The following is a 24,249-nucleotide window of genomic DNA, read 5'->3' on the forward strand; positions in this document are numbered from 1 at the left end:
TTTGGATGTAAGAAAACATAAGTCAGCTTTACATTGAGCTACTAACATCAAAACTTGAATGTCTAACGGAACTGTCATAACATGTATGTGACGTAAACTCATAAAATGTCATTCGTCTGAACATATGCAACATTTGGAGCGTTTAAATACCTTTGTTAGTGTTGTTGACAAGACGTCATTATTTCCGTGCTGTGATCTCGTCTGTCTGTCAGTCAGCCATCGCGAGATTTCACGAGAAGTCACATGCGCAAAGCTGAAGGCGAGGCGCCATCTAGTGTTCAATCAACATGTATTCGTTATGAAATATAATTATTTATTTCGGAGATCATGCATGGCACATTCATAAATCAGCTGCTCTGTACAGTCCTGTGATAAAATATGGATTAAATAAACGAGAAACTGTATAAAAAACGGTTGCATTTAGGCATAATTCCATCAATATGCATATTAGCGATTAAAAATGCAAGTTGGATCGCTGATCCACGACAAAAACAAAGACAGACATTCATCAATTGAAAAAGGATCACGAAGACCTTTTAACATCAGACTCTGTGATCATTGATCTCGCTTGAGTTCTGCAGACCTGCTCTGATAATAATCATATTTCCTTTCAATATCAAAGAAAAAGAAGATGATTCCATATTATTTAAAGTCATTTGTGGCTCTCAGAGACGCAGGTCTTGATCTTGTTCCTCTCAGAAGAGAATATGCACTTAAACTCAACAGTGTGTGTGTGTGTGTGTGTGTGTGCGTGCGTGCGTGCGTGCGCGTGCGCTTCAAAAAGGCTTTTCTCTGTATATATTCTGATTATTAGCTTGGCTTGATTCTCTGTCCTCGTCCAGTGGACTATAAAAGGATTAGGATGAGCTGGAGGTACAAAGAGAAACAGTTTTCACTTAAAAGAGAATGAAAACGAGAGCAATTTTCGTTTCCTTTGAATAAAACATCCAACAATGGAATTAAGATGGATTAGTTAACATGAACTACAATGAAAAATACTTTCATTTTTTTTCTTAATTAATCTTAGTTAATGCTCATTTCTGCATTTACAAATACATAATTAAAATCTAAAGTTATCTGAGCAACCCGATCACTAAATGCGTCTCTATAGTGTGTTTATCGTGTAATTTATACGCGATAATGAGTTTTTACGTGCATATACGCATGGGTTGGTTAGGGATGGTTTAGTAGTGGTGTGTAGTGCGTGTGTATTACACGCAATGAAGTGTGTATCAAATGCACGCGAAAACTGTTTTTTCATGTTCCAAATTGTAGTATAGGCAACATTTTTAGTGACCAGACTGACTGAAAAATTACTGTATTTCACCAGAATTTTTTTTTTCTTGTTCCAAATGTTAGCAATAAGATAAGAATGCATACAAACGTAAAGATGCATGTTAGCATGCACAAAATATGCACACTGTGTTTTGTGTTGTTGTATTGTTAAATGTGTCTAGACTCTGTTTTATAGTGATTTCTACATCCATTTAAGCCCATATCTTATTTTATGCATGGGATGTATTTTTTGTATGTATTTTAATAGTTACACATTTTAATTCAATACTCTGTAACTTCTGATTTAATTTTACAAGCTAACCAGGGACAGGGGTTGCGAATTAGTCATGGCTATAAACCTGTATGCATGGCATCTACTTTGTATTTTCTTATAAAGCAATGTTCTATGCATTTGTCCCTGTCAAATAAACATTAAATAAATAAAGAATAAGAATAAGATTTTGATGAAAAACGAGTAATTTTTCCATTTTTTGCTATGCAGTGATTTTTTAATTTTGCCACTATTTTATTTAGTTATTTATATGTAACTAAATACACTAAGTTTCGCCAAGCATGTGTGGAAGTTTTAAACCATGTGTGTTAGTTTGTGTCCCGATCACCCCTATATTCTGTAATAAACAGATAAATATTGCCAAGTTTAGGTTTGATTATGTGGTTAATTTACTGTACGTTCTTTTGTGGGGAAAAAACACATTAACTGCCTTTTCCTTTTCCTTCTTTGTCATGGAACAACCCTGGGAAATGCATTTGTAGTTTCTTCTTGCCACGCCAGAGCAAACATTAGTTTGACCCTCTGACCTTCAGGACTGGAAAGAAGAAGACACACATTTTCAGAATGACAAATGAGACAAAAGAAATCTAATATTTACTTAAAAAATAGCCTAAAGGGACTGGTGGTCAAATATTAGTAGTTTATTGTCAAGCCAGGATAAGGAGTTTACACACTGCATACTTTTACTGTGGATGGAAAGAAGTACAAAATCAACATTGTTTGGGTAAGTATATTAAATTAAGAGGAAGCGCTTAAATATTTACAAGAGTTCAAGAATGCATGTGTTTACTTTTTTAATGGTATATTTATATTTGCTTTTAAACGGGCCAGCCCACTAGTCTGTTCATAAACTCACACTAGTGCTGCACGATTATGCATAAATTGAGAATTATATTTTTTTTGTGTGTTTTAAATAAAAAAAATAGGGATCACGATTCTGAATAGTCAATTAAACAAAATAACATACAATTTACTAGAGGTTCTGACAAAAAGTTGATTGCTGCAGTCTATTTAAAAATATTTCATTTGAATATTTTAAAAAAAAATATGGTTTGAAGGAATGAATCAATGACTCACTCATGAAGACTTCACTTGTTTCCTGCTTGTTTCATTATAAGATGGATCAGTGTTTTTGAACGAATCTCTTGAATGATTCAATGACTGTTAATTGAACAGTCACTCATCGCCACCTACTGGCGTAACCATATAACAATTAGAATATCATGCAAAAAGTTCATTTATTTCAGTAATTCAACTTAAAAGGTGAAACTAATATATTATATAGACTCATTACATGCAAAGTGAGATATTTCAAGCCTTTATTTGTTATAATTTTGATGATTATGGCTTACAGCTGATGAAAACCCCATATAAATTTTTTTTGAATATTATTTATTTAATTTTCATTTAATGCTTTATTTCGAACATAAACATAAAACAAGTAACAAAAGAAAGTAAACTGAAAAATAAAAAAACAAACAAACCAAACAATTTATGTTAATAATATGAAACCGACATGTCCGAAAAATTATGAAAAGGTTTTCAAGCTGTAAGCCATAATCATCAAAATTATAACAAATAAAGGCTTGAAATATCTCACTTTACATGTAATGAGTCTATATAATATTAGTTTCATCTTGAATTACAAGTTGAATTACTGAAATAAATGAACTGTTGCACCATATTCAAATTTTTCGAGATTTAACAGTCACTCGTCGCCACCTACTGGTGTAACGATGTAATTAAAACAATAATCCAATCCTTACTTAAACCTACTAATGCATTTATCTCAAACATTTAAAGGAGAGTGGCCTCTAGGACCAACCTTTGGACCTGTTTGATAAATTACAGTATTTATTTTTAAAATAATAACATTTATGAAGGGAAGTATTGGCAAAAGCTGGCAAGCTTGGAATTTAAAATGTGTGTTTTAATGTTAATAGTCCTTAACATGAGATGTTTTAACCCATCATGCGCTGTGATAGCGTGTCAAGACATTCATAAATATGCAGCTATAATATACATAAATTATTTTTTTATAATTTTTTATTCCGATATTCAATATGAATGCATATTATTGAGGTACTGACATATTTGTGGGTGGCAAGGGCAAGCTATATGTTTACCTTATTGTAAAGTGTTAATATAAATTTTCAGCCTTTGCTTGAGGAGTAAAAAAAAAAAATCAAGATTGAGAAATAGGAAATAATAACAAAAAAACAGTGATGGAAAAAATTAAATACATAAATAATAGCGTACGTAAATAAACAAATTCTAAGATCAGCAATAAGATAAACACACGGTTGATTGGCGGTAATTATCCCTTTAGTTAAGGGATGGTTGAAGGAATACAGTACATTACAGCATCACAATAGTGCCGTTTGCAGATGAAGATAGATAAACACGCAGGGAAATATGCAAAATGACCAAAATGATGTGCCTATTTAAAATGATTTTCATTGCTAAAGTACCGTCTTACCTGCAGGGCTCAGTGGGTTAGCTTGCCACATATCATTGTCCATTTTCTGTTCATGTTCACTGATCGATGATTATATGTGAATTTAATCTGTTCATCATATAAAGCAATCAAATCAAATTTGGACTAAACCGGTCAATTCATATGGATTCGTTTTATGAACTTTTTGAAGCGTCAGTGGTTGCGTAGCTGTCAATGGAGGGACAGAAATCTCTCAGATATCATTTAAAATATCTTCATTTGTGTTTTGAAGATGAACGAAAATCTTAAGGGTTTTGGTTAAGACACGAGGGTCAGTAAATTATGATTTTTTTTTTTTTTTTTCATTTTTGGGTGAGCTAAAATGATCGGTCATAAAAATGATAATTCTCGGATTATTTAAACTTATTTTTAAAATAGTGGTAAAAAAAATGTGTGGTGAAAAACTACATTACCCATGATGCTGTACAGGAAATTTCACCAATCAGAGCAAAAGGTGCCAAACGACCTCTTTAGCTCCGCCCACTTCAATGAAGCACAGCGAATGACATCTCCCTACTCTCTCATAATACTGAAATATTGGTATATATGTGCATATTTTGCAATAAACTCTCTCTCTCTCTCTCCATCTACATACATACATATAGCAGTCAACATTTGAAGTGGATAAAAAAAGTTCATCAAAGTTGTCCTAAGACAAGAACGGGTATTGTTCAAAATTCATGTATAACTTTGATGAAAGGTTTTCAAATGTTGACTACTGTATATATATATATATATATATACAACATTTTTAATGATGGAGAGATGGATGGATGTCATTCGCAATGCTTCATGGTATTGTAGTTACACATTACACGTATTGTAAACTTTTCCTCACTAAAGCGTTATGTAAAGAGTCTTTTACCTTTGTCTTTTTTGTCCTTTTTTGCTTCAACTCAAAGTTTGTTTGTGTTTTTTTTGTTTTTTTTATGTTATGATTTGTAACGTTATGATTCTCCTCGTAGCTTGTTGGCTTGGTTCATGGCTTATAACACTTTATACTACAGGGCCGTTGAATGCTTGAATCTGATTGGTTGACAAACGTTCTACGGCGTGCAATTATTTTCAGGGAACCGCACGGCTAAAGTAGTTCCGGCAGGTCTTGACCGCATTACAGTTCCATATCACTGCGCGTAGTTCACTGTAATAACGGAAAAGAGGACACAATTCATAACAAGAAAAACCGCAGCCCCATGCGCTCGATCTGCAATTCTCAATGTCTAACTTCACAATTAATGGAAACATGCAGTTTAATTTTAATAAATAAAGTATACAGTCCTATATATAATCAATAGAAAATTAAACTGAATATTTAAATAAATTTTTTTTTGCACAGGTTTTCGTAATTATTATTAAAATTGATAGGCCTATACTTGTTAAACGGGCTTTGTGTTTCATTTATTAGGCTAGTCTACTGTCACTAATATAAAAAAAGAATTAACGAATTAATTAAAACGAATTGAATTAATAAATAAATAATAATATTGACGCACATGGTTCTCTCTAAGGCCGGTTATGAATGTAATCTGATACTTAAGACTGATCATGCGCGCGTGTTCAGCGTTCAGTGTGTGTTCACAGCGGTGTTTAAAATCTGCTGCGTTCACAGTCAGAGAGTGTGTCAGTCGTTAAGTGTGTGTCCAGCATTACTCTGCTATCAGCGGCTCAAACCTCCGCTAACTCTACAATGACGTTCTGGAATCAGCAACGGAGCATGGGTTTAGATGAGGAACTAGTCCTACATACAAGAGCGTTTTAATGACAAAAACTGTACAAACGTCTTGAAATACATCATCTGAACAATATTTCGAGGTGTGGTAACTGTAGTATAAGCGGAATAATTGACTTCAGGCCGTTGAATTATTATAAAAATAATGCACACCCGAGGAGTAACTCCGCTTCGCGTCGTGACCGTATTACCACCTCGGGTGTGCATTATTTTTATAATAATTCAACGGCCTGTCGTCAATTATTCCTTACTTATTGAAGACTTTTTTTTTGTTGAAAATCCCTAAATAAATGGAAAAAATACTTCCGTATCCAGTGCTGCAGATATACAGTACCACAAGCTCAGAGAAATACTGTCATGTGACCCGCCCCCAGAAACACACAGAGGTGTCTGACGTCCCAGAAGAGCTCATTCTACAATAAAACAGACGTGATTATATCCGCTGTGAGGCATGAACACCACTGAATAGTCCTCGTGGAAAGGTCTCTGTACGGGTGAGTCTGGGCGCTTCACTGCGCCGGGTCCTGGCAGAGACTGCAGTCCGGCCTTTGGTCCGCCTGTTGCTCCAGTTGAATGGTGACCGAATGGAAACTGTATGCGTTGAAACAGGCTTGGGTCATTTCTCTCAGCACCGCCTGCGGCTCTACGGTGTCTTCTGAGGAGATTGAAATGAATATTTCAGAATCAAAAGCCAAAATGAAACAGTAAAGCCAAAACAATCTCTGTTACTGTAATCTCCTATTATTATTATCTCTGTAAATCTGCTTTGAAACAGTCCATATTGTTACGCCGGCGTGATCAAGTCACATGACCAGTTTAAGACGTCGAAGTCGGGCTGTAAACGATTAATCGCGATTAATCGAATCCAAAATAAAAGTTTGTGTTTACATAATATATGTGTGTGTGTTGTGTATAATTATTTTGTATATATAAATACACACGCATGCATGTATATATTTGAGAAATATTTGCCTTTATATACTGCATATATATTTTTATATGATTTATATTATATATAAATTAGGGCTGTCAAACGATTAAAATATTTAATCGCGATTAATCGCATTAATGTCATAGTTAACTCGCGATTAATCGCACATTTTTATCAATTCTAAATGTCTCTTGATTTCTTTTTGTCCCATTATTTTTTCTCATTTTAATGCTCTTATCAACATGGAAAAGTGGATCGGCTTGCTTTGTGCAAATGTTTTTTTTTTATTGAAAACAACACTGGCATATACTGTGTTCAATTCCACACTAACATTCTCACTTGGAGCAAATAATCTCTCACACTGTAACACTGTCCATCAATAAAAGGGTGAAAGAAATACTGACGAGGTGACGTTATAGAAACGCATCAGCTGTGTGTGTGTGTGTGTGTGTGTGTGTGTGTGCTTGGCCATCAAGTTCAGACTGCTGCGACTACGTGCTGCGATGATAGCTCAGTTCACAACGACACAACACACAGATCACTTTGGTCTTGTCAATTGAACCATTTGGCAACTTTTTAAAAGTAAACTTTCCATTCAGAATCTTATTGGCATTTCGGCGTCTCGCGCTCATCATTCATCCACTCAAAACGTAACGTTCAGACGAGAAGCGCCGCGTCGTGCAGCGCCTCGTGCAGCGCCTCGTATTTAAAATTCGAACACATTATTCTCTATGAGTGCACACACACCGGCGGCGCCATTCAGCGTTTTTATTGCTGGCCATAAACGGAGAAAGTGCGCGTCCGATGTGCTAGACGCGCTCAGTTGTCCTAGACGCGGCTCGGCGCTGCGCTTCTCGTTCACTCTTTGGCCGGTTCGCACATCTATGGGTTCGCAAGCCCAAACCAGTGTGTGCGGCGTGCCTGTTGTTTTGTTTCTCGTCTAGCTAGATCCGGTGTGGTGTTGTAGTTTTAATAACGTTACTAGTTGTTGCAAAAGCATGTGAAAAAAACTACAAAGTTTGCTAGGCGTTAATCTCGCGATAAAAAAATTGACGCCGTTAAAATGGGTTTGCGTTAACGCCGTTAATAACGCGTTTAACGGACAGCCCTAATATAAATATAACTATTTTATATATAAATAACACATTTTTCTCAAATATATACATGCATGTGTGTGTATTTATATATACAAAATTATTATACACAATACACACATATATTATGTAAACACAAACTTTTATTTTGGATTCGATTAATCGCGATTAATCGTTTACAGCCCTACGTCGAAGCATAAAAACAAACGGTACATCAAAGTGAAAAACTAATTGTCTGCTCATATAAGTGATGTTGTGCTGAAAAACATTATACCAAACATTGGTATGGTAAACATGTTTATGTCGCAAAAAAAAAAAGTACTCAAAAACGGCCAAAATAGTCCAAGACTCCGAAGAGTTAAAAGCGCTGTATAGAGGAAGGCGAGTTGAGTTAAAGCGTTACCTATCGCCACGTGAGCGGACAGCACCGCCTGGTTCATCGTCAGGGCCCAGATGTGAAGGTTGTGCACCGCTTTGACTCCTTTTACCTGGAGCAGTCGATCCCTCACCTCATTATAGTTCACACCGGCCGGCGTACCTGAGGAGGACAACACTGAGGATGAGGAAACTTCACAACTTCATGAGCCAAGAAATGAGAACGCTCCCTGTTAGCTCGGTTATTACTATATTTAAAAAAAAAAAAATTGTTAACTCATCAAAACTTTCAAAAAATATTTTTGAAAATTACATTTTTAGTGACCAAATTTTTTTTTTCAATTAAACAAATAAAAATCTTACACAACATTTAATTGTGTTTCTCAAATTTGATTGGCATTTCAGATAAATCTGACGAGCTCTGATTCCAAGAGCGAATGAAAAATAAAACGACCTTACCCAGAATGCCTAGTGGCCATTAAAACAGCGAATATAGAGGCTATATTTTAGATTTACCTTCAATTAATCTACCAGTCAAAAGACAGATTCTCATTCTTTATTCTCAGCTAACAATTTGTTTTCATCTAAAACGTTTGGCTAAAGTTTCCATTAAGTTATACGGACGTTATTTATAAATGTTCGCTGAATGTTCAAAACAAAAAATGATTGCTAATGTGAACGTTAAGGGAACATTCCCTTTTATCATTTTGCAGAAATGATGGGATACCGGTAGCTTCTTTAAAAGTCACAGGCAAGACATTTTACCTTCCATCAAGACGATAATAATGTCCCTCATGATGGTGAACGTGGTTCCCAGGACAAACAGAGAGAACAGGAAGGTACAGATGGGATCTGCAATTTTATATTCAGGCTGTAAAAAGAAAATAATTCAGTTCATTAGCATCATGCTGTTACATTTGATCTATACAGGGTTATTAATGTTAACTAAAACTATAAGTTTGGACACCCCTATGTTAAATTCCCATAGAGACAGGCAGATTTTTATTTTTAAAGGCCAGTTACTTCATGGATTCAGGATACTCTGCATCCTGATAAAGTTCCCTTGGCCTTTGGAATTAAAATATCCCCACATCATCACACACCCTTCACCAAACCTGGAGATTGGCATGGAGTACTTTCCATAAGATAATCTCTCAATGCAAATCAAACCAGCTGTTAGGCTAACTGAAATAAAACCATGCCAATCTCCAGGTATGGTGAAGGGTGTGTGAGGATGTGCGGATATTTTAATTCCAGAGGCCAAGGGAACTTTATCAGGATGCTGAGTATCCTGGATCCATATAGTAACTGGCCTTTAAAAATAAAAATCTGCCGGCCTCTATGGGAATTTAACATAGGGGTGTCCAAACTTATGCACCCTGTATTTTAAGGAAGAACATTTATTTATTTACGATACATTATTCATTCACAAAGAAAATTGGTGTCCTTAAAGGTTGGATTTTTCCTATTTTTTTAAATTAAGGCATTAAGTTCAATTTCCAAAAGATGATTTTTTATTCCTCTTTTTAGTCAACTTTAGCATGGGTGTCTAAACTTATGCATAGCACTGTATATATATATATATATATATATATATATATTATTATTTTTTACTTTTTATGATAAAAAAAAACTTTTTTTTTACCTTTTTAAAAAAACTTTTTTTTTTTTTTTAAATAATCTTTCCATTGATGTATGGTTGGTATGGTCGAGACACAACTATTGTAAATCTGGAATCTGAGGAGCAAAAAAATGTAAACATTGAGAAAATCTCCTTTAAAGTTGTGCATTTATGTTCACGATTGTGCTGCATTCACTCACAAAAATACATGTTTTATATATTTACGGTTGGAAATTTACTGAATATCTTCATGGAACATGATCTTAATATCCTAATGATTTTTGGCATAAAAGAAAAATGGATAATTTTGACCCATACAATGTATAGTTGCTATTGGCACAGATATACTCGTGCGGCTCCAGACTGGTTCTGTGATCCAGCGTCACATATATTTAATATATATATAATATTTTTGTGAGCTGGGTCATCAGTTAGGACTCATCGAATCTAAGATTGTAAAGTAAAACTGCTTACCTTAAAAAAGATGAGGAGCGCACTGACCAGCACACTGACACTCTGCAGAAGGTCTCCAATCACATGGACAAACGCTGCCCGTACGCTGGCGTTAGCTTGCTGTCTTTTCCCAGTCCCTTGCTCCTCAACGGCACACGGATTAGCGTTAGACTGGCTGTGTCCGTTTTCCTTCCCGTGATCGTGACTGTGACCGTGACCGGCGCTCAGTCCACCGTGACTATGGCCGTGACCCGACTGATGCAGAGTGAGTGCCATTCTACACACACAACAACAGAAAGAAGGTCCGTTTAAAGCTACAGTGTGTACATTTTCAGCGGCATCTAGTGGTGACGTTGTGAATTGCACCCAACAGAAGTTACGGTGGCCGATAGGAAAATATATCGTCGTCTAGACAGCAGAGAGTAGCCAGTTAAACAATGAGGTTTCTTTACAAAGATAAATTAGGAAATTAGGTTTACTTAATTATTCAGTAAAACAAATATTATTGTAACTTATTCATCATTGTGTCAGTGTTTTATTTCGCTAACTTTAGCTAGCGTGAAGAAGAAACAACATAGTGAGGAAACGCGTTTGTCCGTTCAGGGCCACCGTAGAAACATGACGATGTAAGGAGACCCGCGGTGTGTGTGTGTGTGGAGAGAAATGCTCATTCTAAGCTAATAAAAACATTACAGTTCATTATGTAAGATCTTTTTACACCACTGAAAACATAGTTATGTATATGATATTGCATTTCTGTCAACAGATCCTCCTAAATATTACACAGTGCACCTTTAAGACATTTTCACTGCAAATTACAGTTTTGCTAAGGCACTATATGTGACCCTGGACCACAAAACCAGTCACATGGGTAATTTTTTTTAAAATTGAGATTTATACATACAAAAGAAAAATGGATAATTTTGACCCATACAATGTATTGTTGGCTATTGCCACAAATGCGACTCGTGACTGGGTTTGTGATCCAGGGTCACATATGAGTTAGTCATTAGATCAGGGCTATAAATAGCGTGCGGATGCACAATGAGGGGTTTGTCTCACATAATGTTGGCCAGTACAGCACAGGCGGAGGTGATGAGCATCACAGTGCCCTCGATCGTGAAGTCGTCGTCAATGAGCCGTTCCACCGCCAGATACACCAGAACGCCCGTCACCAGCCAGATACTGAAGACCGACAGCAGCGCGCCCAGGATCTCTGACCGCACACAACAGTAGAGATCAAACACACCTGTGCTTACACTTTACTTCACTATATACAATATACAGGTGAAACTCGAACAATGAGAATATGGTGCAAAAGTTCATTTATTTCAGTAATTCAACTTAAAAGGTGAAACTAATATATTATATAGACTCATTACATGCAAAGTGAGATATTTCAAGCCTTTATTTGCTATAATTGTGATGATTATGGCTTACAGCTTATGAAAACCACAAATTCAAAATTAGAATATTGTGCAAAGGTTTTCATAAGCTGTAAGCCATAATCATCACAATTATAACAAATAAAGGCTTGAAATATCTCACTTTGCATGTAATGAGTCTATATAATATATTAGTTTCACCTTTTAAGTTAAATTACTGAATTAAATGAACTTAAATGAGTTTCACCTGTACTCTAGTATACATATATATATACATATCCACAACCATTCAAAAGTTTGAGGTTGGCGAGATTTTTAAAAACTTGCATCTGCTTCCCAAAGCTGCATTTATTTGATCAAAATACAGTGAAAATAGTGTAATATTATTATAATGTAAATCATCAGTTTTCTATGTGAATATACAGTAAAATGTAATTTATTCCTGTGATTTTCTGAATTTTCAGCATCATTGCTCCAGTCTTCAGTGTCACATGATCCTTCAGAAATCTGTATAATATGATGATTTGACAGTATTTATTTGAATAGAAATATTTTGTAACAATATTTATGTCATGTCTAGTTTTGGTTGAGCTTCATTTTAATGTTTTTTATCTTGTAATATATCTATAGTTAAGGTTCCTGTCATGCGATTCCCTTTTCCCCCATGTGTTCTTATGAATGTGTCCTGTTGTCATTGGTTGATTTAGTCATGTGGTTTCTCAGTTCTGATATGTCATTGGTTCATTGCTTAATCATGTTCACAGGTGTGTCTTCTCAAGTCATTAGTCTCTGTGTTTAAATCAACCTCATGTTTCCAGTCTTTTGTCTTGTTTGAGTAACCACTGTTTGGTGAGTGTTAGTTTATGTTAAGTCATGTCAAGGTATACTTAGACAACTCTTTGTTTATTTTGTACACATTTATGTTAAATTAATACTGCACTTGGGTAGTGGTGGGCAGATCGAGGCTTTAAGGAACACTGAAACCGATTAAGCAAATGTGCCGTTCAATTGTGCTTCGAAACGATCCGACACCCGTCTCCACGGCGACCCCTAGTGGTCAGAACAGTGTAAATGCGAAAAAAAAAAACTTGGGCCAAACATGCAAAAAAAAAAAATAAATTTACAAATGTATTGCAAATTAATTTATTGGAGAAAAAAATCCTATTGGACCACTGGACACATACGTGAATTCTGAAAAATTATGGTGTGCGTTTATAAATTATAGACACAGAGCGTAACGTGTCGTAATCTAATGGCCACGCCCACACCGGGGGGGAAAAACAAACCAACTGTCTCTATTGACTTTGCATTGCGAGAGGCTCCTCCTGGTCATTTCTTGCTTCTAACTAAAGACAGAAAAGCCTAAAAGCTGCTGTGTGACGAGGTGCACAGCAAACAAGCTAAGAAACCCAGAAATAAGTTTGTATAAGCTGTCGACCCCAAAAAACGAGTGTTTAAGGACATAAAAGTTGGAACGAATGGGTAAATTGTGGGATCTGACACTCAGTATGCACTAGAAACACAGTTACGTGTGCAGTGAGTTAAACATTTGGTCACTGGCGAGTCAAATATCCAAATGTCAGTTTTATATATTATATTTCTGTAAGATAAGCGATCCTGTGTTGCCGATGACGTTCTCCTCCAGCGGGCGTACGCTAGTTCTCAGAGTAATGAGACACGTTACGCTCTGTCTCAACTGCCTGATCCACTTTTATGTCTTTAAACACTGTTTTTTGGGGTCGACAGCTTATAATAAGTATTTCTGGTTTCTTAGCTTGTTAGCTGTGCACCTCGTCACACAGCACACTTTAGACACTTTTCTGTCTTTAGTTAGAAGCAAGAAATGACAAGGAGGCAGCCTCTCGCAATGCAAAGTCAATGGAGACAGTTGGATTGTACCCCCCCCCCCCCCCTGGTGTGGGCGTGGCCTAAATACACTGTCTCTATATGGACTCCTTATATCAATTGCCCTATGGCTAAGCCACGCCCCCTCCACTCACTCGGACACACAAGCCGTTTCTCAATGTCAAGGAAGGATCCTCGGAAGCCGGAATTTCGGCTACAAGCGCTATGGCGGCTGTGACAGTAGGACACATTTCACAGGATGGAATTGATGATTTTTGGAGACCGAAAGATTATATATCATCTCGAAGTCACCAAAAAGGCCTTAAAGGGATAGTTCACTTTGAAATTTAATTTTGGTATGTTTTAGCTTACCTCGAGGGCATCCAAGATGTAGGTGTCTCTTTTTTTTCCGCAGTAGTTTCAATTTTTATATTTTTAGGTCAAACCGTTCTTGTCAGTCAGTCATATCATGCAGGTCTATGGTCATTGTCTCAAAGAGCATGCACAGAGTCCAAATTAAAACAATTCCCCGAAATCTAGTGTATACATCTATGCACCAGTCTGCGCACACGTCACACAGAAGGAAGCGCTCGCGCCCTCAGATCACTTGGACGTGGCTGTGTTACAAGAGGTAAAAACGATATAAATACTGTTAGTTTTCTCACACAAACCGCTCGTTTCGTGTCTTAGGCCATCAATGTGTACTTACGATGGGGAATTGTTTAATTTGGACTCTGTGCATGCTCTTTGAGACAATGACCATAGACCTGCATGATATGACTGTCAGACAAGAACGGTTTGACCTAAAAATATCAAAATTGAAACTACTGCGGAAAAAAAGACACATACATCTTGGATGCCCTTGAGGTAAGATAAAACATACCAAAAATTAATTTCAAAGTGACCTATCCCTTTAACTATGCATTGGAGGGTTAAATTAATAATTTTATTCTTGAGAAGGTCGATGAAAAGCTTCAGCTCCAGCTTAAAATGTACAGGTCAGCGTAAACGTGATAAACCGCAAAACAAAAGCTCCCCAGTTGTTTTGGTAGAAAGTTGTCTAAAATGTTGTGCTTCAATATGTAATTAATGGTTCATGATCTAATTAAATATGTACAGGTCTAAGTTGCATACGTTCCCAGGACAAGCCTTTTGACCATCTTTACCGAGACTAGCCTAACGTTACCTCTCCGCTAGTGTGGTGCTACAGTATTTACATGAGTCATTCAGCACAACACGTTTACGTTAGAGATGTTAAAGATACCATTCAAATACGTTGTTGACTTTCCTTAGAACAAATGTAGACATCCTTGTTTAATTTATCCACTTTAGTTGGTGTTGTGGTCGACCGCATAACTTAGCCCAGAGCACACACTGATCTCGGGTGAGATGTGGCTTGGGAAAGGGTCGTCGCCCAGACTCTCGGGATACCTGTGTCGGAGTCGCATGTTCCCCATGCACACCGTTTGACCATTTTACACTTAAAATGACAAGAAAAAACGTATGAAAACTGACTAACTGCAATGCATTTCAATGGACGTGGAAGCAGAGAATGTCCGAGTGTATTGGGTTAGCTATGCGCACTGTGATTGGCTCATCGCGTTTGGGGGCGTGGCTTAGCCATAGGTTATTTGGTGTAATTTTAGAGTCTTCAAGAGTCCGTTTTTAGAAAACAAGTTTTGTGAGAATCACCCTTCAATCTGATGTTTTATTCTGCTGATTAATGAAGAATTGCACAAAAAGTGTGTGATTAATCACGACTAAAATCTATTGAAAGCCCTAATATGCAGTGTATTATTTCCCTGTATCCGGGCCAGGGACGCAGGAGTTTTGGGGCATGAAAAGTTCTCCAGTAATTCACCTGCTCGATGCCAGCCGTAGTTGAGCGTGCGAGTCGCCGGTCTGGAGGACAGCCACAGCGAAGCCAAGCTGATGATGAAGCTGGTGAGATCCACGAGCAGGTGAGCGGCATCCGTCATCACGGCCAGACTTCCAGCAAAATACCCACCTGTACACACCACACATCAGCGAGACCTCACACAGAGAGCCTTCGTGTGTGTGCAGACATGCAGGACACCAGGGTAATGCTTCACAATACGGTTCATTAGTTAACGTGTACTAAGAATGAACAATACTTCTCCAGCATTTATTAATCTTTGTTAATTTCAGCATTTGCTAATATTTTATTAAAATGTGACCCTGGACCACAAAACCAGTCACATGGGTACATTTTTAAAAATTGAGAGTTATACATCATCTGAAAGCTGAATACATAAGCTTTCCATTAATGTGTGGTGTGTTAGGATAGGACACGTTTAAAGTCTGTGTAGAGAGAACGGTGTCGTCTTAGCGGCCCCTAATTTAATAACTAATGATCCTTTCGACGGAAGTGAATCAATCAAAACTAACTTTAGCTGGAAAATAACATTATTCACGAATCGCTATAAAGACAAAATCTACAAACTACATTGTTAAAAGCGCTATATAAATGAAGATGACTTGACAATATTTGGTCGAGACACAACTATTGTAAATCTGGAATCTGAGGAGCAAAAAAATTTAAACATTGAGAAAATCTCCTTTAAAGTTGTGCATTTATGTTCACGATTGTGCTGCATTCACTCACAAAAATACATGTTTTATATATTTACGGTAGGAAATTTACTAAATATCTTCTTGGAACATGATCTTAATATCCTCATGATTTTTGGCATAAAAGAAAAATGTATAATTTTGACCCATATACCCGTGCGACTCGTGTTAACATTAGTTAATGCACTGTGAACTAACATGAACAAACAATCAACAGCTGTAACTAATATTAATAAATACCATAACAAATGTATTGCTCATGGGTAGTTCATGTTAGTTAATACATAAACTAATGAACCGTATTGTAAAGTGTTAATCAGCAGGAAGGGTCTCACACACACACACACACCTAATATCTCGCCCACCATGAACACCAGACACACTGCAGACACGATGTAGAGACGTTTCTTAGCAAGCTTTTTCTCTCGTTCCCGGTCCTCCAGGGCTCGGCTGTTATCGTGACAGTGTTTGCCTTCCTTCATCTCACCCGAGGACATACTGGGAGGAACACAACACTCGTTAACATAAGCAAATCTTCGATTTCTTGAAGGAGTTTCAAGTTTATGTCTGATGTCGACCATGTATGACAATATACATACAATGTTGTGCCAAAAAAATAACAATGCTATTCGTGTTATACTGTATCTTTTGAACATGCTCGTGTTTTACAATAAAGTACTATTTCTATCAAATAAATATGGTTGGTGGAGCTCAGGCAATTACATTTTACTAATCACATGTGTAAATATTGATTATTTACACTGCAGCAAGAAACTTAAAATGATGCTTATAAGACCTAAAGTTAAAAGTAGCCTTTTGTTTTAGTTGATTGTAGGTAAAAATCCACTTAATCTTCTGTTTTAATGTATGCCGATAATGCTTTATTCTTACTGACTGAAGAAGGGGAAAAAACATGCCAAATGGTTCCGTGTTTTTTTAACTATACATTAAAAGAAGATTCAAAAGAAGAAAAAAAGAGAAAAGAAACAATGCATTTACCTTAAGAGGACAAAAAGGATGAATATAGAGATACAGTTTTCAATGCTTTGAGATTAACAGAGCTTTGGATAGTTTCAATGCATTTGTCTAGATCATCTTTGAATCGAGAAAAGAGGTTTAGAGCCTGTCAATTTTTGCTTTAATGTGAAATTTAGCTAGAAGGAAACATACATAATGTAATTTCTCTTTTCGCTAGTCAAACAAACCAAAGAAAACATCTTTAAAACAGAAAGCAAAGTCAATAACAAAATAAGATTGGATAAACATTAAACATTAACAAATCTGACCAGAATTTCTCTGTGTGGTGCATTGCCAAGTTCCGTGTTAAAAGTGCGGTCCGAACGAATCGAATCGAACCGAATCACAAATCGATTCAGAGCGTTTTGCAAACTCGTTCTGGCACCGAAAGGATCCGAATTACACCGATGTGTCCTCGGGTATGGCAAGCCGTTTTAGCTTTTATTCATTTCCAGGATATGAATTCTTGATATCAACAATTACATTTTTGATATCAACAATTAAATTTTTTGATATCAAAAATCTAATTGTTGATATCAACAATTTAATTATTGATATCAACAATTGAGTTCTTGATATCAAAATTTTAATTGTTGATATCAAAAATGTAATTGTTCATATAAACAATTGAATTGTTGATATCTGTAATTATATTTTCACCAGTGAAATGTCATCATAGGCTGCCATTAAAAATCAATTGTTGATATCAAGAATTGATTACTTACTATTAGAAAAATAATGTTTGATATCAATAATTACATTGTTACTAGTAAAAATGCGAATTACTGATATCAATAATTCAATTGTCACTAGTTGAAATGTCTATTCTTGATATCAACAATTGAATTGCTACTAGTAACATTTTTCATTTTTGATATCTGAAAATATATTTATGATATCAATAATATTTCAGATATATAAAATGGCTTTCTTACTAGTAACAATCACATTCATGATATCAGAAATTAACATTGGCACTAGTAGCAATTCAATTGTTGATATCAAGAATAGACATTTCAACTAGTGACAACTGAATTCTTGATATCAAAAATAAAGGTTTTTGCTAGTAAGAATTGTATTTCTGAGATGTGAAACTGGAATTTCAACTAGTAAGAAATCAATTCTTGATATCAACAATTGATTTTGAATGGCAGCCTATGGTGACATTTCACAAGTGAAAATACAATTACAGATATCAATAATTAAATTTTTGATATCAAAAATTAAATTTTTGATATCTAGAATTAACATTTTAAGTAGTAAAAATGTAATTGTTGATATCAAGAATTAGCATTGTTACTAGTGGAAATGTAATTCCTGATCTCAAAAATTGCCATTGTTACTAGTATAAATCTAATTCCTGATATCAATAACTATCATTTTAACTAGTGAAAATGTAATTGTTGATATCAAGAATTCATATCCTGGAAATGAATAAAAGCTAAAACGGCTTGCCATACGGGTGTTCATTCATCATCTCTCACCCGGATTAGGGCGCAGTGCAAAGTTTGCACACCACTGAGACACGACCTTGTGCAACAGCAACACACTCCCGGAAAGAGGAACGAGTAAACCACATATTATTTCTCACTGAGCCCTTGTGTATTAAACGGCTTTAGGATGATGGGGACACTTTTACCAAATCATCTCAATGGCAAAGTGTCCCAATCAGAATTGACTCATAGCCTATACTGTATACAATATAGCCTATAACATTTAAATAAAGAAAACAATACCTTTCTGTATCTTTTAAACATGCTTGTGTTTTATATTAAAGTACTATTTCTATAAAATAAACATGCTCTGGTTGGTGGAGCTCAGGCAATTACATTTTAGTAATCACAAGTGTAAATATGGATTATTTACACTGTAGCAAGAGTCAAGACAATTAAAAGATGCTTATAAGACCTTTCAAAAGGTAGCCTCTGTGTTTTAATGCTTTACTGACTGGAAAATCGCGCCAAATGATGCCGTTTTAAAAGCGATGTGTCCTCGGGTGTTCATGCATCCTCACCCGGATTAGGGCGCAGTGCAAAGTTTGCACACCACTGAGACACGAGCTTGTGCAACAGCAAAACACTCACAAGAGGAAACTAAACATGATTCATCCCCTTATGTATAAAACACAACATAATTTAAAAAATGTTGAATTTAGGCTGATGATGGGAACACTTTTTCCAAATCATCTCAATTGCAAAATGTCCTAATCACTCTGTCTGAATTCCCCTTTACTTTACAATCATAGAATATTAATATTCAAATAAACAACTTACTTCTCTGATGTGATGGTGTACATTTTTGCACCGTTTTCTGTCACCAAATGGATCTTTTCCGGATCTTTTTTGAGCATGGTTTTAGTTTTCCTTCACTTTTTTGATAAGATTGCCTCCTCCAATTTGAAATTCCCCTTTCCACAGACGTTTAAAATAACTCTAAAATGCTCAAATGAAGTCGATAAACAATGCAATTCGTCCCGGCAGCATCCTGAGGTGAAGTGATGTTCGAGGCTCGGTGCAAACGCGCTGTTATTTGAAGCCTTGTGACTGCGAACCGTGTGCAAACCCTTTCTGCTCTTTGCTTCTCCAAATCACGACGATGGCATCCTTTAGGATCATCCCACACACAACAATAACTCGATCATCTACATGCATTAAGTGTCGCTGTAGCCTATTTACAGTAGCATGTGTGCATATAGTGAATTCTCTGAAATATTTCCGCAAACCGCTCTGTGTTTTGTAACTTTAAGATGTGATTTGTTTATGAAAAGAGTACATATTTCACATATCCCCCAGTTTTAACCCCATCTGCTGTGATATAGGCTACATGTCTGATGTTTAGTGCTCGGTGAAAAAGCGGATTTATCTGAAACCTTGTGACTGCGAACCGTGTGCAAACGTTCAGGCTCGCAACTCCTGACTGAGATGATTGACACTGAAAACTGACCTTTTGTTGAGGTAATCAGCTCGAACACATTCATTGAGTTGATTAGGTTTGAAGTTTAACTAATTTAATCACTTTAATTATATATTTTCCCACACAAGTAAAAAAAAAAATTAAGAAAAATGTAAATGTATATAGGCTATATAGCCTATGTGAAACTCGAAAAATTAGAATATGGTGCAAAAGGAATATATTTCAGTAATTCAACTTAAAAGGTGAAAGTAATATATTATATAGACTCATTACATGCAAAAAGTGAGATATTTCAAGACTATTTGTTATCATTTTGATTATGGCTTCCAGCTTATGAAAACCCCAAATAAAAAATAGAATATTGTGAAAAGGTTTTCATAAGCTGTAAATCATAATCATCAAAATTATAACAAATAATTAAAGGCTTGAAATATCTCACTTTGCATGTAATGAGTCTATAAAATATATTAGTTTTACCTTTTAAGTTGAATTATTGAAATGAACTTTTGCACCATATTCTAGGCTAAATATATATATATATTAGGGCTGTCAAAAGATTAATCGCATCCAAAATAAAAGTTTGTTTACATAATATATGTGTGTGTACTGTGTATAATTATGTATAAATACACACACATTCATGTATATATTTAAGAAAAAATTGCATTTATATACTGTATATACATTTATATAATTTGTATTATATATCAATATTTTATATATAAATATAACCAATTTTTCTTAAATATATACATGATGTGTTTTTATATATATAAATAATTATACACAGTACACACACATATATTATGTAAACACAAACTTTTTTTTGGATGCGATTAATCTTTTGACAGCCCTAATATATATATATATATAAATAAAATTACAATAATTTGAAACCAATGCAGAACAACGCTAACAGAAATGTCCTCATTTATTATTCACATCATATGACAAAACAAGTCGGGTCTTTTTTTAACACATTGTTCTCAAGACATTTCCATAAGGATTTGCCCAATTCCTTTCCGTCAAGTCATCATTCCCAAATACAGTTCTAATAATTCCAAATGGAATGTTGATGACACATCTACTAGAATTAGAATTAGGCATTCCATGTAGGATCTTATTTGATTGGAGGATTCTTATTGACTTCATGGGAATTCCATGTGGAATCATGAACTCTAAATTGATAAATCATGTTTTGGCTTGAGTCCAGGACCCAGTTATAAAAAAAATAAAAAAAAAAACGTAATCTGGATCATAATAAAATCCCATGCTATTCGGGCTCCGGTAATCCATTTTCCTTTTGTGCCGTTTTTTCAAAGCAACCATGATCCAGATCCACTCTTTCATTACATCAGTCGTGCACTTCACAGTGTATAAAGAACAACAGCTGGAACAGTCCATGTGGGGTCACTTTTAGTATTTTTATTTGAAGAGAAAGAAAACAACATAAACAAACATACATCCCCTTCCATATTCAATGTCCTTTAAACAATCAGACCCCTACGGCGGCACAAAAGGGACATGGTGATGAAAAAAAAAAAAGAGATTTTTTTTTTTAGTTCTCTCGCAAAGAACTCCTCGGAGGAACGCTAAAAATTTGCGAAAGAACCTGAGAGCATTAAATAATTTCTCATATTTTTTTCCCCTCATCACCGTGACTCATGACAAAAACAAACAAATATACATGCAATAAGGGATTATCTTTAATGATTGTGCCTAGATATTAAAATATAGCCTATTATTTTTGTTTGATATTGGGCAATTATTTATGGCGCCAAAAAGGCTAATTAAGTTCACTTCTACTTTTTTTACTTTAACTGTTAAACCAATCAAGAGCAAAATAAAATAGAAATGTGTATATTTCATGATACAAATGTATTTTTTGACAAATTTTATACAATCTTTGTTCCTGAAATCTGCTGGGATCAAGATAATCCAGTTTTTTTTTTTTCAGACATCCCAATATTACCAAAAAGTTTTGAACAACACAATGACGTTTTAATCCAGATCAAAACCAAGATTTCGTTATGACATCGGGATGAGCCTCTTTCAACAACGTGAGAACGTGGATTAAAAAATTGTAAAGGAAAAAAATAAACAAAGTGCAACTTTTGCAAAAATACTGTACATGTTCGTTTCATTACAATCTAAGAAAATAAGTAAAAGAATGATTTTATCCTTTGCCTTCAGCTTTATTTGGCTCAGACTGACACGTTATATACAAAGGCTGATGATAAAACACTCGCAACTGAATAAGTTAAAGTTTCACAGGCAAAGAACGGCGGCGGAAACGCTTTTAACTAGTAGTTTCATCACAGATGACCAATGAGGGAGCGACCTACAGTAAACGCACATAAACAAACTCATCATCAACCAACAAACCGAGAAGGACAGTGAACAATACGTCATCTGAACCAAAGCAGTGTGTGTGTGTGTGTGTGTGTGTGTGTGTGTGTGTGTGTGTGTGTGTGTGTGTGTGTGTGTGTGGATGAATAGAGGACAAGATGAAAGTTAAACACATGCTTTGTTTGATCAATGTTGCAAAGGACCGTTGACCATGAGGTTTCATGATTACACCGAAAAAGATTAAAATCTGGAATATTATACAGTTCTACTGTTCGCTGGTTCCCTTAATATCTCTTTGCCAACTACAAAGCTCTTATAAATGGAAAGCTAGTTTCCGACACTCAATAAAACATAAAAAAGGTAATTTTGACTTTTTATCTCACAATTCTGACTTTTTTTCTCTCAGAATTGCATGTTTATATCTCATAATTCTGACTTTATAACACACAATTGGGAGTTACAAAGTCAGAATTGTGAGATATAAACTCGCAATTCGGAGAAAAAAGTTAATTTTTTTTCTTAGAATTTAACTTTTTACAACAACTCGCAATTGAGAGTTCTCACAATTCTGAGAAAAAAGATGTCAATTGCGTGTTATAATGTCACAAAACTTGCAATTGAGAGAAAAAAAAACTGAATTGTGACTTTATAACTCGCAATTGTGAGAAAAGGAAAATTCTGATGAATTGCGTGATATAAAGTCACAATTGCGAGTTATAAAGTCACAATTGTGAGTTATAAAGTCAGAATTGTGAGTTATAAAGTCCAATTCTAAGAAGAGAAGAAAAAAAAACTCAGAATTGCGAGTTTGTGTTATAAAGTAAGAATTGTGAGATATAAAGTCACAATTGCGAGTTATAAAGTAAGAATTGTGAGATTCAGAGGAATTCAGAGGAAAAAGTCTTTTTTTTCTCTTCTTCTTAGAATTGGATTTTGTAACTCACAATTCTGACTTTATAACTCGCAATTGTGAGTTTATATCTCGCAATTCTGACTTTATATCACGCAATTGACATCTTTTCTCAGAATTGCGAGTTATAAAGTCCAATTCTAAGAAGGAAAAAAGACTTCCTCTGAATTGTGACTTTATATCTCGCAATTCTGACTTTATATCTCGCAATTCTGACTTTATATCTCGCAATTCTGACTTTATATCTCGCAATTCTGACTTTATGTCTTGCAAATCTGAGAAATAAATATGTAAACTTGGAATTGTGAGTTAAAAAGTCTCAATTATCCTTTAAAATGTTTAATTGAGTGTCGGAAACAAGCTTCCATACTTATAACTACATTACTACAGCACTGCCGCACTAAAATACAGCCGCTGATTATAAGACACTAAACTGAAATTAATATTCACTGCAAAGATACAAAAATAACAAATCTGGAGAACTATCAACTGAGCAAGAGAGGAGCTGGAGTATTTTATATTTATCTCACTTTTATGATTGCTTCCAAAAACAAAGCAACAAATCTGAAGTTCCTTGATTTAAATTCAAGAATAACTTTGATTGCATTGATCCTAAAGCACACATGGGTTACACTTTACTTCGCAGTGTCCTTGGTGCATGTACTTACCAAAGTATTAACGGTAAATTATGCATAATTACATGCAACTAACCCTCAACCAAACTCTAATCCTATAGTAAGTACATGTAGTTGCTTAATATTACTCAGTACTTCAATATATAATTGCACTGTCACTTTAAAATAAAGTGTAACCCACATAGGCTTTTTAATCTCAAAGGGGGGCGATGAGTTAAAGTGATACCGCATGTATTTTATAATTATCTTTTGGTGTCTGGACGCTTCCAAAAACAAAGCAACAAATCTGAAGTTCCTCGACTTGTAATTCAAGAATAACTGATTGCATTGATCCTG

At 35.3% G+C, this 24,249-nt stretch overlaps 2 protein-coding genes across 4 annotated transcripts in view; both read right to left on the bottom strand.

The window, feature by feature from the left end:
* Nucleotides 1–261, bottom strand: part of med30 (mediator complex subunit 30) — a 29,162-nt gene extending 28,901 nt beyond the window's left edge. Inside the window, exon 1 of the mRNA XM_079591620.1 lies at nt 151–261. The gene's annotated coding sequence lies outside the window, so the exon portion shown is untranslated. The remainder of the gene's footprint in view (nt 1–150) is intronic.
* Nucleotides 262–4,952: 4,691 nt separating this feature from the next.
* On the bottom strand, nt 4,953–19,609 carry LOC306987403 (proton-coupled zinc antiporter SLC30A8-like). 3 transcript variants are annotated; one of them, XM_079591614.1, is made up of 8 exons: nt 19,380–19,609; nt 16,439–16,587; nt 15,359–15,505; nt 11,330–11,483; nt 10,289–10,544; nt 8,959–9,064; nt 8,222–8,356; nt 4,953–6,448 (listed from the first exon to the last, which is right to left on the bottom strand). In XM_079591614.1, exons 1-8 carry the CDS (start codon nt 19,454–19,456, stop codon nt 6,303–6,305), a joined length of 1,170 nt encoding a protein of 389 aa, XP_079447740.1. In that variant the 5' UTR covers nt 19,457–19,609; the 3' UTR covers nt 4,953–6,302. The 3 variants fall into 3 exon arrangements, with proteins under 3 accessions (XP_079447740.1, XP_079447742.1, XP_079447741.1); XM_079591616.1 differs by lacking the exon at nt 19,380–19,609 and adding an exon at nt 17,376–17,514 and having other exon boundaries at nt 5,781–6,448; XM_079591615.1 differs by having other exon boundaries at nt 6,170–6,445; nt 19,380–19,592.
* Between the last annotated feature and the right edge of the window lie 4,640 nt (nt 19,610–24,249).

This window comes from Phoxinus phoxinus (assembly GCF_949152265.1).
Source record: "Phoxinus phoxinus genome assembly, chromosome: 19".
NCBI classification, from domain to species: domain Eukaryota; kingdom Metazoa; phylum Chordata; class Actinopteri; order Cypriniformes; family Leuciscidae; genus Phoxinus; species Phoxinus phoxinus.

Coding starts and splice junctions, on each gene's coding strand:
- LOC306987403 (XM_079591614.1), bottom strand. CDS start 19,456: ATGCTCAAAAAAGATCCGGAAAAGATCCATTTGGTGACAGAAAACGGT. Junction 10,545..11,329: donor GCTGTACTGGCCAACATTAT/GTGAGACAAACC, acceptor TTGTGTGTGTAG/AATGGCACTCACTCTGCATC. Junction 9,065..10,288: donor CGCTCCTCATCTTTTTTAAG/GTAAGCAGTTTT, acceptor TTCTTTTTACAG/CCTGAATATAAAATTGCAGA.